Source organism: Tuber melanosporum (assembly GCF_000151645.1).
Source record: "Tuber melanosporum whole genome shotgun sequence assembly, scaffold_6, strain Mel28".
Classification (NCBI taxonomy): Eukaryota; Fungi; Ascomycota; class Pezizomycetes; order Pezizales; family Tuberaceae; genus Tuber; species Tuber melanosporum.
In genome coordinates, this window is record NW_003299106.1 from 469,133 (window position 1) to 482,058 (window position 12,926).

At 47.2% G+C, this 12,926-nt stretch overlaps 4 protein-coding genes; 2 read left to right on the top strand and 2 right to left on the bottom strand.

Moving 5' to 3' along the window:
* Window positions 1–2,514: 2,514 nt before the first annotated feature.
* GSTUM_00009640001 (uncharacterized protein) lies at window positions 2,515–3,875 on the bottom strand. XM_002840828.2 has 6 exons: window positions 3,633–3,875; window positions 3,418–3,533; window positions 3,321–3,347; window positions 2,931–3,261; window positions 2,848–2,891; window positions 2,515–2,789 (listed from the first exon to the last, which is right to left on the bottom strand). The coding sequence occupies exons 1-6, from the start codon at window positions 3,645–3,647 to the stop codon at window positions 2,732–2,734; spliced, it is 591 nt and encodes a 196-aa protein (XP_002840874.1). The 5' UTR covers window positions 3,648–3,875; the 3' UTR covers window positions 2,515–2,731.
* Window positions 3,876–5,169: 1,294 nt separating this feature from the next.
* Window positions 5,170–6,616, bottom strand: GSTUM_00009641001 (uncharacterized protein). XM_002840829.2 has 3 exons: window positions 6,234–6,616; window positions 5,880–6,164; window positions 5,170–5,822 (listed from the first exon to the last, which is right to left on the bottom strand). The coding sequence occupies exons 1-3, from the start codon at window positions 6,366–6,368 to the stop codon at window positions 5,214–5,216; spliced, it is 1,029 nt and encodes a 342-aa protein (XP_002840875.1). The 5' UTR covers window positions 6,369–6,616; the 3' UTR covers window positions 5,170–5,213.
* A 54-nt stretch (window positions 6,617–6,670) lies between these two features.
* GSTUM_00009642001 (uncharacterized protein) lies at window positions 6,671–8,670 on the top strand (the record flags this gene model as incomplete). XM_002840830.2 has 7 exons in its annotated part: window positions 6,671–6,690; window positions 6,751–6,766; window positions 6,831–6,915; window positions 6,991–7,078; window positions 7,137–7,241; window positions 7,313–7,935; window positions 7,997–8,670. 7 exons carry the CDS (start codon window positions 6,671–6,673, stop codon window positions 8,440–8,442), a joined length of 1,383 nt encoding a protein of 460 aa, XP_002840876.1. The 3' UTR covers window positions 8,443–8,670.
* A 1,288-nt stretch (window positions 8,671–9,958) lies between these two features.
* Window positions 9,959–12,753, top strand: GSTUM_00009643001 (uncharacterized protein). XM_002840831.2 has 5 exons: window positions 9,959–10,012; window positions 10,068–11,001; window positions 11,218–12,251; window positions 12,305–12,379; window positions 12,439–12,753. The coding sequence occupies exons 2-5, from the start codon at window positions 10,191–10,193 to the stop codon at window positions 12,544–12,546; spliced, it is 2,028 nt and encodes a 675-aa protein (XP_002840877.1). The 5' UTR covers window positions 9,959–10,012; window positions 10,068–10,190; the 3' UTR covers window positions 12,547–12,753.
* Window positions 12,754–12,926: the final 173 nt, after the last annotated feature.

Consider the following 12,926-nt stretch of genomic DNA (forward strand, 5'->3'; position numbering starts at 1 on the left):
TTCCTTTCTCCTTCCTACCCTGGGTGTGATGTTGTTGTTCTGCTGCCAGCATTCAGCTTTCTTATGCCCCTTTTTGCCACAGCCATGATATGAACTACTGAAGGTATTATACCTCTGGCTTTTCCCTTTCACTCTCGCAGTCAGATAGGTAGTTGGATTTGCACTTTCATGACGTTTTACGTTACTCCTCTTAATCGTTATGAAGAGCGCTTGGTTGGGAAGCTGGGACTTTTCTCGGCAAAGCTCTGTCTCATAAGCTAGAAGTAGCTCTTTTACCTTTTTAAATCCAGCGAGAGAAGTTTGATCCGGAAGTGCCACCTTGGTTACCATTACCAACATTTTCCACTCAGGGGTTTTTGGTAGACCTTCCAAGGTGTGAAAGATTAACTACACATACAACGGTGTCTGTCTACATATTACAAGCTTGTCTCTGAGTTCTTGGATGTAGTTAATATACTCAAGTATGGTACCAGATTCCTCAAAAGTCGATTCGTATAGCTCTTGTTGTAGATCATTCGAGTCGTAGCTTATTGCTGTCTGATAATTTGCATGCACATCAAGCCAGATATCTGAGGCTGTAATCCATTCCTCTCATCGTAGTTGTTAGGCGGAGACAACTTGATAGACTTCACAGTTGTCTAGGCCAATCGAGATTCGTTTCAGTAGATGGAGATTGTCTAGGAAGGCTTGGACTTTACTCGTTTCATTTATGACTACTAGGAGCAAAGTAAAATAGGTAAAGTAGGGTAGAATCGTAAAAACAATATTATATTGTTAAGGTCTCTTCTCTGTTGCTTGATGATGTCTAAAGCTTAGAAGGCACTTCAATATTTATATTCCGCATCTGAGTGTTTCGCGGACTACATCTATTTATCATACAACTATGTACTTCTTCAATCGTAATTAGCAATGTCGAGTTTTCTTCCCAGGTGCGACCACCTGTGGACCCTGAAAACCATCACACCCTCTTCGGTAATTACGATATTTCTTCTTAGGAAACGTACTGTCCCCAATAGTAATATCCGGATTAGTAGAGTCTTTAGACTTATAGCCTAGTTCTTAAGTCAAACTGAGTTGGCTCCAATTGTCTTCGCTATTGATAAAATAATCAGTCTTATCCACGGCTATATCTGCAAAGGTGGTCATCATTACAACCATCGTAGGTCATTTGATTCCGATCCTTTATAACTCCATACCCAATCGATAGATTTTCTTTGGATGACTTCCTATTCACTCGCAGGAAGCCACTCCACTAGACTAGTAATTAATCCCTCGGTTGGCAACCCTTGGTTGCTCTCTGGGTAGTAGGTTTCAGTAACCATTGTAGTATTGAGAATCACCCCATGGCTACAATGTATTCCAAAACCCAGTTGCAACACTCCGTGAAGTTGGTTGGCTTCTTTGGTAGTGTCTTTTGGAGTTCTAGACTCTTCTGGTGTATGTAATTGTATTGGTCTCTAGTAGAGATCCTTTACTATTTGATACCATCTCATTGTGCGAAATCGTCCCGTTACTTAGGGCCCATGCCAAGGGTATTATGTCTTTGAAGCCAAGTAACTCTCTGAGTAGTTGACGGAATTACTCCGTTCCACTTCCCAGGCCTAGCCGAAGGTCCCCTCTCATATATCCTGCGAACAGGATCTGGTCGGACGGACAGCGGCGACGTATACCGTGTTATCCTAACACCTTCAATTCTGTGGTAATGTAGTCACAGGACGCAACTGAGATTGATATGTATGATGACGCGCGGGCCCCATAATAGAGCCGGAGGGGGGTGTTGGAGACCAGAGATTCCGATTCCAAGTGAGGTTACCCTACTTAGGGTGGTTCCTAGGTATCGGGTTCTGGTATTCCTAACAGTAGTACTGAATCGCGATAGCGTCACTCATTGCCATCTGCAGAGTACCACTTGCTTTTTGCATCCGAAGATCTTGCTTCTCCCACTTCTCCAATTGCTTTTTGTGCTCCTTGACATTTTCCTCCTTTCCATTCTCCTCTCGTTCTGGTTTCTCCAGTAGCACCTCACGACCATTTACTAGGTTCCAGAGTCCCTTTCGCTGGAGATAATCCGTCGTTCTTATTGCCCACAACCTGTAATTGATTCTGTCTAGCTTCGCAAAGCTCATGCCAACCAACAATGATGAACCATTTTGTTCATTCATCTTCGCTCCTACTACCGATGGTGCTACTTCTCAGAGCTAGACACAGAAGTGTACGTAGGCCAGTGTATTGTGGTAATAGATGATACCGGAAAAATCGCAAACAGAAGAAAAAAAAACTTTTTTTTTTTATTGCTTGTGTACGGAAAAACTTTCACCTGTTACTGGCCTGCAATCCCAATGGATTAGGCTGAGCTCATAACCTAATGGAAGTCTGATACTGCACAGGGAAATATGCCGTTGTACAGGTGCCACAATGTCACAGCTAGTGGCCAAACTGCCGTCACAAGAAAGACTGGTCAGTTGCTGACAGGAAAACGGAGATGTGTTCAATATTCGATATATATGACAAGTGTTCACTGAAGAGTGTAAGTGTGTGTTCCCATAAGGCATGCAAGCGTCTTAGCTCAGACTATATACAGTTTTGTGGTGACCCGCTCGTGGGTTCACACAATACCAGTCACCATCATGCAGTCTGGTCAATAGTCCTGCTCACACTCACAAGTGCGCCCTAACCTAACATACCACGATGGGGTTACTCCATCAACCCCCACCAAGACCTATATACGCATCTAAGTGTTGTGGATAAGAAAATTCCGCAGCGAATCCCACCGCCCAGAATCGATGTACCTAAAGCCACGATTAGCACCACCGCCATGGGGCAAGGTGGGAAAAGGAAAGACCATACAAATACTCCATACTACTCCTCAAACTCCCCTGCAAACTGCCCTCCTCCCACCTAAACAACCACATGACGAGCCCCCAACTAACCGCGGCGAAAACTCCCCAGGAATTCCCTCTGACCTTCCCTTGGGGGTCCTTGATAACACCTTTCTCAACGCTCAACTTTGCCAGTGCGAGCGCCACCCGGGCGAACACGTATATTACAATCTGCTGGTTGACAGTGCCTTGGTCGCCCCGGCCGAAGACCAGGTAGCCACCTAGCAGGCCAGCGAAGAAGGAATCACTAGAGCGCTCCTTCCCGGCGGACGACAGTCGGCGGAGGAGGAGCATGACGGTCTTGTAGATTGTCACGAAGGTGGCGAGGTTTTTGGCGTGGGTTTTTGTCGCCAGGAAGGTTTGGCTGAGTTTTTCGCGGAAGCTGTGGGGAGTTAGCTATGCAGTTGCGGAATGGTGGAGGGGCGTTGTGCGGGGACGAACGTTCCGGAGCGGAAGAGAAAGGTCATTCTATCATATCGCCGGTCAGTTTCGAGCAAAGCTTAGTAGAAGAACGAGAGAGGGAGTAGGAGTGTCGCACACGAGAGCATGAGGGAATCGGACTTTAGTTCCATATACCAGCCCGTTGCGGGTGCCCTTTAAGATGGCGAGGAGGTCATGGTTCACCGGGTCGAGGATGAAGGCGGTGAGTTTTCGCTGCACATTGTTTTCGGCAGTCAGTGTGCGTTTGCGCTCAAGGGAGGCGAAAATCGGTGAATAATGAAGGGAGGGGTGAGCTCAAGCACTGTGCAGTACCTGTATTGCATCCATATTGCCAACTCTTTCGTTCCTCTCTTTTGCTAACAATACCGATCTCTACGTTAAGAGTATCACGGGGGGGGTTATTGAAGCTTCGAAAAGAGCAGCAGCAGCAGTGGTAGTAGTACCGACTACCGGTAGCCTACTCGTATGCCTACTTCAACCTCAAAATCCTCAGGAACTCAAAGTAGTCTGCGGCTGTGGCGGGGATGGGGAAAAAAGGTCCGCACCCTTCACATCTATGGGGGCATGGGAATGTAGAGCAGGAGTAAGATTATCACTGTACTGTACCTATGGTGCTACTGGTAACTCAATAATATTATTATATTTACCCGCGCCTCCTACGTATGTGCTGTACTGTACAGTACTCGTACAGTACCAATCTTTTCAGGCTCGGACATCGGTAATTTTGTGAGGCTCAGTGCAGGGTTCCTTGTGTGGGTGGGTAGGGGATTCACTTGCATGTGATTCTAGCTTTCCACCCGAAGTAGCCAAGGGCCGACGGCGGCTGGGTGGTGGTAATGGTATTTGCATGGGATTGATTGGGCTTGTTTTGTGTAAAAGTACTGTACGAGTACTCAAGCAGTGTAATAAGGTGTCGGCGGGATCTGGGAAGAGTTGACTCGGGTCTTGTGCTTGTACCTGTGCTGCGGGGTGGGGAAGCACTGTTTCTCGATGAGAGTGATGGGATGAGAGCGTGTTTTAGATACAGGACAGAGAGCCATTAGCTGCCTCCCAGAAGTCGCTCTAACTTACTTATCCACTTTGCTGTGATGTACCAGTACCATGCGAGCAGGCCATACATGCATTCTAGGGTGCTTGAGGATGTGGTATTGAAGTAAAAATTCGCTAAAGATAATATTATGATACTAGTACAGGATAAAATGAAGACCAATGTTATGGGTCCGCACGTTGTACGGGTATGGTACTGTGCTGGTGTGGAGAGTACTATGCCCGTACTCGTACTTGTATGATAGTCAACCGGTATTTCCTGTTTGGTAGTGACCCTTCCGGCCATGTCAAGCGCAGTATTTGAGAATCATTGACCCACCTGGAGCATCGGTATCATAGTAAAATTCATAGCATTAGATTTTACTATGATACAACCTTTTCTTCTGCAGTCGCACTTTTCGCTGTAGGTCATGGAGGATTTGAACAGGGTAGGAGACACCTGTGCCCTTGTCCCGAAAAATAAACTGTACTCGTAGTGGCATCCTACCGGGAAGCAGCAAAGAGCCATGATATCATAGCTAAGTGACCTGCCACAGTGACCCATCCAAACCGGGACTTGGGTGGTTTTCGCCAACTATTAGTTTAGAGGGTGGCACTAGCTTGACAGGTGCCCTGAGGTTGCTTTTGTTGTGTGGAGATACGGGTGCCAGTATCATGTACTGTACTGCAGTTTGGGGCGTGTATATTGATTCGGTCGAGCGGTTTTCCCCAGAAAATGGGGTGCTATCTGAGCGCACCTTACGGCTTCGAGGGTATTGCTAGTGTTTTGGCTTCCGGGCAATGGGGATACGGCAGGAACTGCTTTGACATCATAAACTGCACTGCGTAATTATAGCTCTAGTCCGACTACGGCTGGCCCGATTTATTGGATATTTCCACAATAGACCTTCCAACACCCGCCTCCCTCTCCTCCCTGACTACCCGGATCTGAACATTTGAGTCCTTCGACCTTACGAGGTTGACGAAATCTGTCACACCACCTCCAACGCCGAAATATATTTGTTTTGCCGCGACAAGTCCGCTTCCCTCTCCACCTTTCAACACTTCCAATAAAACATCCGTAAATAACGGGGTAGTCGAAGGGGAGTAAATCGTTTCTGATCCTAGCACTAGGTCATATGGACTTGTGGGTTTCAGTAGTTCTGTCATCTCAGTACTCCATCCCCCAGAAACGAAATCCAAAGCTATTCCACGACTAGATAGGTCCGAGAGAAACGCCGCGGTCAAGGTCTCAGTGACGTCTAGGTCACCTTCGGGTTTCCATGGTTCAGGGGAGGATGAGAGGTGGTTAAGCATCGCCCAGGAGAGGAGGATGTTCGGGAGAGTGACGAGGCGAAGGACTTCTAAGTTGTAGTCCGCAAGTGTGAAATGGGTGAACGGGGGTTTAGCGGTTTTTGTTGCACTCAGGGTGGTTTGGAAGAGAAATAGGGATGGGAGGGATGTCCCACAGCCTAACTTTTGGGATATTAGCTATCAGTGCCAAAATTCGGACAGGATGTCTACATGATTTACCTCTAGAACCTTCTTGCTCTCTGGGCCAGTCTGTTCATACAGACTAGCCAGATGTCTCACCAGATCAACTGAACATTCCCAACTCTTTAATCCGCCTTCGTACAAACTGGACCTGATATCCTCTTTGTCCAATCCTACTGTTATGCTCCTTTCCGACCCGTTTCCGTTAAGCTCATCTTCATCCATAATCTGCATTCGAACATCGTAAAGCTCTCGCCGGGGGATTGACACGGTGGGTGTAATGGATATGGTAGCGTAGGATATATTTCGTGGAATCCGAGCCATCTACGCCAAAGGGGTAGATAGGTTAGAACAAGTCGGGGGAGTGTTGTGAAGGGATTGGGGCGGCCAAACCAGCTCTTGAAGAATATGGTACCTAGCTGGTGCATGCACCTCGGCTGGTAAAGCCTGCGGCGCAGGGGCTGGTAGAGAATTAGGAATGAAGTCATCATCAGTATCGTCTGCAGCAAAATTGAACCTGAAGGCCATAATTTGTGGGCTACTCCCGGTGGCTAATGTCAATCAGCATGAAGGAGTTGTGTAGAGTCAGTAGACTAATGAAGCTCTTTGGAAAGGGTTGGGAAATCGTTTTCTTTAAATAAAAACAACAACCCTAACCCTTTGCCTGCACAACATCCTTCGCATGTAGAGTACAGTACGTAACTTAGGGCAAAACTTATTCCTCACTCACTCCCGCGACGTAATTAACATCGTCACCGTCTTCGTTACCCCTTCCTACCCATGAAAGACTTTCAAGTTCACAACCTCACAAATCTCCACATGTCATAACCATGTCCGGCAATATTCGTGGGTAGGCTTTTCCTATCCTTAACCCGAGGTGTGCCTAGGCGACTAACCGTGGGTTTTATAGCTTCGGGTACTTGGAGGTTTGCTTAAAGATTCTCGCAGCCCGCTTGGGTTGATCAACTAACGATGGACTTTCTGCTCTAGAGTCTTCCTCCGGTTACCTTCCGCCGCCTATACCAGCAGCCCGCCACCGCACTGGCCATTTTCCGGCGTATGCTGCCTAATTTAGGTTTGTTTAAACTTCCGTTATTGGGGGGGCGTTGAGATAGGTAAAGAGATAAGGCCTAATATTTGTGTGCTATAGCTAAGACAATTGTCACAACTCTACTGTACAATGAAACTCCTGTTACCCTCGGTGACCTAGAGGCTCTGGTCCGTCCTGAGAGCTATCGGTTAGCTTGCTGTTGGTTTGGTCCCATACTTTCCCGGCATGACTAATTGGAGGAGTAGAGAGCGGGAAGATGCTTTTAGTAAATTGCGCAGACTGCATATCATCACCGAGAATAATTTAGACGTTTCTCTTGACCCCGTATTTAAAAAGAATTTTCGACTGGCGTTAACTGGGGGGCATGTTTAACTGCCGAACGGCTGCGACGACTGGTTGCTAACGGGTGTTGTGTGACTAGGGGCGATCATCATTCGTTCGGTGTACCTTGTAACGCGGAAGACAAAAAGAAGATCACAGTCCAATTTCTAGATGACTATGCCACTAGACAATTCGAGGCTATACTGCATTATATGGTTGGGACGCACAACGAGGTCAAGCCTAGCAAGGGCGTCATCACTCTTCTCACCAAGGGTGGGTTGATGGAACGCTATGGGGCGGGTTCATCGGCCACCATCACTAAGAATGGATTCAGCTTTCTGCTCCAGGATGGGAATCCACAAATTTGGGCACTACTGATTCAATATCTAGAGATGTCTGAAGAGTTGGGAATGGAGCAGACGGATGTTCTACATTTCCTGCTCATGTTAGGTAGTCTGGAGTTGGGACAAGCATACTCTGTTAATACCTTAACAGAGACACAAAAGCTTATGTTAGCTGACTTGAGAGACTACGGGATTGTTTATCAGAGAAAGTCATCTTCTGATAGATTTTATCCGACAAGGCTTGCTACCACCCTTACCTCAGAATCGGGAGGTCTTCGGTCTGCTTCTGCTAGCATGAGTTCTGCTATGGCAAAAGACGCCGAAGAGGGGAAGGGGTTTATCATCTTGGAGACAAATTATCGTGTCTACGCATACACAGGTAATTGTCCCCTACTTCCATATGTTTTAATATCATTGACTCACTTAAATCACAATTCTAGACTCTCCCCTTCAAATTGCTGTGCTTAACCTCTTCGTCAAGCTCAGCACTCGCTATCCAAACCTTGTTAGCGGCCGTATATCTCGACGCTCAATCCAAGAAGCCATAAAAATGGGTATCACAGCGGATCAAGTGATAGACTACCTAAGCGCCCACGCTCATCCTCAAATGCGAAAATCACTTGTCACTCTCCCACCAACAGTCGTTGACCAGATACGCCTGTGGCAGATTGAAGGGGAAAGAATGAGGACTACTACAGGGTTCCTATTTAAAGACTTCCATTCTACCCAGGAGTTTGAAGAAGTGGCTAAATACGCGGAGGAATTGGGTGTTCTTAAGTGGAAGAAACCCGCGAGGAGGTGTATGTTTGTTACGAGGCATGAACAGATTGCTGATTGGCTGAAGAGAAGAGCGCAGCAGCAGCAGCCAAAGAAGGTTGCTGCTTGAATCTTTGATGTTTGATGTTTGGACGGTTTCTTTTCTCTTCTTTCCTACAATGTGTATTGTTAGTAGTACCTTAGAAGTGGGCGATGATGTCTGGCTGGGTGATAAAGGGTTTGGTTTTTGTGACTGATAGTTTTGCACACCGATAAATTATGTATGAGGTCTCACGGATCAAATTGCTACTTTATGGGGGTTTGGTTTGGGATTAAAAAATTTCTTTTGAGACTCTTTCAATTGATGATGGCCGGTAACTTACGTTTGAAGGTTGTGTCGATACCTCCGTGGGGAATTAGGATCCTGTTCTCGAGCAGAATACCGATAGATAGAGGGAGGAAAATTGACTTGGATCCAGACGCAGTAAATAGACTAATACAGATGAAGCAAAGGAGATAAGGCTGAACCTGATTTACTCGAGCGAATGGAGGATTGACGTGATCTAAATCATTGTTGAAGTGGTGTGGTTGAGATTGTCCAGCTAAGAAGGGGGTATTCTGGCTTATATACAGATTTCCCCGAATGTCAAGGCATATAAGACAGGAAATTCCACAAGGGTAGAAACTTCATGCTTCATGGCTCTCAAACAATACCCTATCAATTCAATTCTCACTCCACACCGGTGGTACGGACTTGGCGACAAAAAGAAACCGGGTTTTCCATATCATAACCAAATGTCCATAGAAACTCAACGGGCACTTACTCACCCACCACCATAATCTCCGAAGAATCTAATGGTTTTCTGGGTGGCAGAGTTTGACATGAAGATTCACATACGAGTGATTGAAGGCCGTGTTACAGAAACAATTTTAAAAATTGTGAGCGCTAGATCCAGACCACGAGCCCAAAATCGCTACCGGGGTAGGCAATATGTATTCGAGTACCGGATTTCCACACGACAACTCTGCCTGCCAACTTCATTTACTTTACTCGAGTACTGTCAGTGTTTAGTAGAAGGGGAAAAAAATTCACAAATCTATGTGTCAAATTCCCTGCGATCCTCTTCCACCTCATTACTGTTTGAAGGAGATATCGTAGTTTGATGTGTAACATTGTGGTGGTTGGCTAAACTTGTGCATTTTGTAATTTACGGCTACTCAGGTGGGCGTCAGTCTCTTTTGTCGCCAAGCTCGTACTGTAATTTACTAGCATATTGTTGGTGACTGTGAATTAAATTTTTATATCATATAATTACTGTATATCATGTCGGGACCCTGTGTCTTGAAAAACATGAGAACGCTGGTTTTGGGAACTATTGCTATAATATAACTACCGTACTCGAGTAGAATCTTATGATACGTGTAGATTTTTACTTTTATTTTCTACGCGTTTTTTCGTGCTTTGGAGTGCTTTAGGGTCAATTCTTGTCTTTAGGGTGAAGCGTGTTTCCCGGACGGGGGCAGGGAGGTTCAATGCAAGGGCACAATTGATGGTTGTCACAGTTGTGGCACCGGGGAGCGCCAAGACATCGCGAGGCTACACGTCTTCTCGGATCATCGCAAAACTCCCTATTTCACCACAGCAACACCTCCCCAACTTCACCACCTATCTCCGCTTTACCCTACCGATCAACAGACTGGTAAGTTATTACTTCTATCCTCGTTTGTTTTGAAGTATTAATAAGTTTTGTTTAGACCTACCTAGTCGGTTAGGCGTGTACGGGAACGCGCGACATTCTTTTTTCAGCTTTCTCACACAAGTACCTCAACCTCTACACATATTACTGACGAGAACAACAATCCGCAAATCACTTTGTCATGTCTAATCCACCTGTGTCTGGTACTGGCTCCAGCGGCCTGCTTGGCAGTACCAATACCAGCGGGAGTAGTTCCTTTAGTGCCCCAAGTACAAACACCAGTGTAAACTCAGGAACCAGTTTTTCTTTCGGAATTGCAGCCTCTGGAGCAACCAGTGGGCCACCAAGCGGGGGGCTCCCTTTCGGTGGTGCGGCTTCCGGCGCAAGTACCCCGAAGCCTACATTCGGCGGATCCAACCCAAATCCATCCGGAGGTCCGTTATTTAGCGCCCAGTCTGCTACACCTACGTCTGCACCTGCCCCAGGTGGCCTGTTCGGCAATAAGCCTTCTGGCGGTGGTTTATTTGGAGTTACCCAAACCCCTTCTGGAGGTCCGTTTAGTGGTGGTGCCTCAACTACCCCTGCTGGGCCTCCTCCCGGATCGGCCCCCAAAAATTTGTTTGGCGGAGGAAATCCCGGGATTTTCGGGGGTGGACAAAATGCGAGTCAGCCGTCTGGTAGCAGTGGCGGTCTCTTTGGGGGGCAATCACAGCAAGCTAGTCAGGCGTCGAAGCCACTATTCGGAACTAGTGCCACGGCTGCAGCTGCTCCGTTGTCTGGTGGTCTTTTCGGATCTACACCTGCGGCAGCAGCTTCCAGTGGTGGTATGTTTGACGGCGCACAGGCTCAACAAGCCGCCAGCTCCTCAGCATCGGCTGCCGGTGGACCTGCGGAGCAGAAACCGGGTGGCCCTTTTGGTGGTGGTGCCGGCCCCTCTACAACGCCCGCATCAAAGCCTCCTACTTCAGGGTTTTTTGTCCCTCCTTCAAGTTGTAAGTATTACACTTCACCTCTAGATGCTACAGGTAATAGGCAAGAAGTACTGGAACACCGGGCTCTGGGTTCAGTATGGGCGCGCAGATAATTTGCCATATTACCCGATCCCTGTGTTCGGATGCCTCTTGCCTGTTGTATATAGGTGCAGGTTGGGGGGGGGGTGCAGTCCCTTGTTTGGTGAGCCAATGCTGATAGCAATTGTTTCCATCTAGCGGCAACCCCAACAGCTCCGGCAGGTACAGCCCCTCAGGCCTCGATGTTTGGTGCACCAGCCTCTACACCCACCGCTCCCGCAGCATTTGGTGCTACTCCGGCCAAAGATGGTGCGTCTCAGTCGTCGGCGCCAAACCTCTTCGGGAATCTGGCTTCTGGGACAGCTCCCAGTGCGTCGTCAGCCCCAGCCAATCCCTCGTCATCTTCTGGTACAGGGGTCCCCCCATTCTTTGGAGCTACTGCAGCATCAACTGGGACCAGCACTCCACCTTTGTTCGGTAGCGCTTCTAAGCCTCCCGGTGCCCCAGCTTCTTCTGCCCCCCCGACTCCTGGGGGTCTATTTGGAAAGCCTCCAGCCACCTCTGGACCCGCTACAAGCACTGCAACTACCTCAGCGTCAGCCGCCCCAAATTCTGCACCTAGTGGACTCTTTGGCGGCACTACAGCTGCTACCTCTGCTGCTCAATCTCCTACACCAGGTGTCACTGCAGGGGCGGCATCTGGACCCTCTAGCCAGGCTAACGCGCCGGGGGCCTCTATCCCAGGCGCTACCATGTTGCCTCCTCCTCAGTCCAGGCTGAAGAACAAGTCTATGGAGGAAATTATCAACCGTTGGACCAGTGACCTCGAGAAGTATAAGGCTGAATTCGTTCAGCAAGCAGACGACATCAAGAAATGGGATAGCATCCTTATTGAGAATGGTGAAAAGATAACAAACCTGTTTTCTGAGACTTTGGAGGCGGAGAAGACCCAAGGAAGGATGGATACTGTTTTGCAACAACTCGAGAGTGACCAGGAGGAATTGGGAACAGCGCTGGACTACTATGAAGCTCAGATTAAGGATCTTTTCGAGGCTCAGATGGGTGGGGTTGAAGGGATGCAGCCCGCTGATCAGGAGAGAGAGAAGGCTTATCACTTGGCTGAGAAATTGAATGATCAGTTGGCGGGCATGGGCAATGAGCTCGGTGGAATGATTAAAGAAATCAATAAAGCAAGCACAACAATCAACAAGACTACTAACGCTGATGATCCGGTAGGCATACACTATGTCCCATAATATGATTCAGAGCACTGATTATGATATAGCTTTCTCAAATTGTCAAAATTCTGAACGATCATCTCTCGAGTTTGCAGTGGATTGATTCTCATACTAATTCTATGGTCAGTAAATTCTATTTAGGTTTTTCTATTGATTCTAATACTAATGAACCTCTCTCAAGGCCGAGAAAATCAATGAAGCCCAGAAGAAGGCGAGGGATGGTGCAGGTGGTGCTTTGGGGGGCGATGAGGATTACTTTCCCTCATCTTCTTATAGGAGCATGAGGTAAAGGTTTACTGCGGTGTTACAAAAATTGGAGGCATTATTGTGATGGTCAGAGCCCTCGGAGTCTTTTCTTTTGCTTTTTTTCCTCTACTTTCAAACCAAGTTCCGTAGAGAGCATACTGTGGTTGGGATTTTTTTTTTTACTATTTTCACTGTTTTTCTCCATTTGATTGTTGGCCAAAATGTACTCGTACTCTACCCTAGCTATGACGACTTCTTTTTCTATGATATCATACAAGGAAATGCTCGAGTGTTCGTGAAATAAGTTCGTGAAATAAGTTCGTGTAACATCAAATCACTCCTTGCCTAGTCAGGGTTAGGGCTAATGCTGATCTGTGTGCTACATTTGGTAAAGAAAAAAGTTACATGTGCATCTTCATCCCA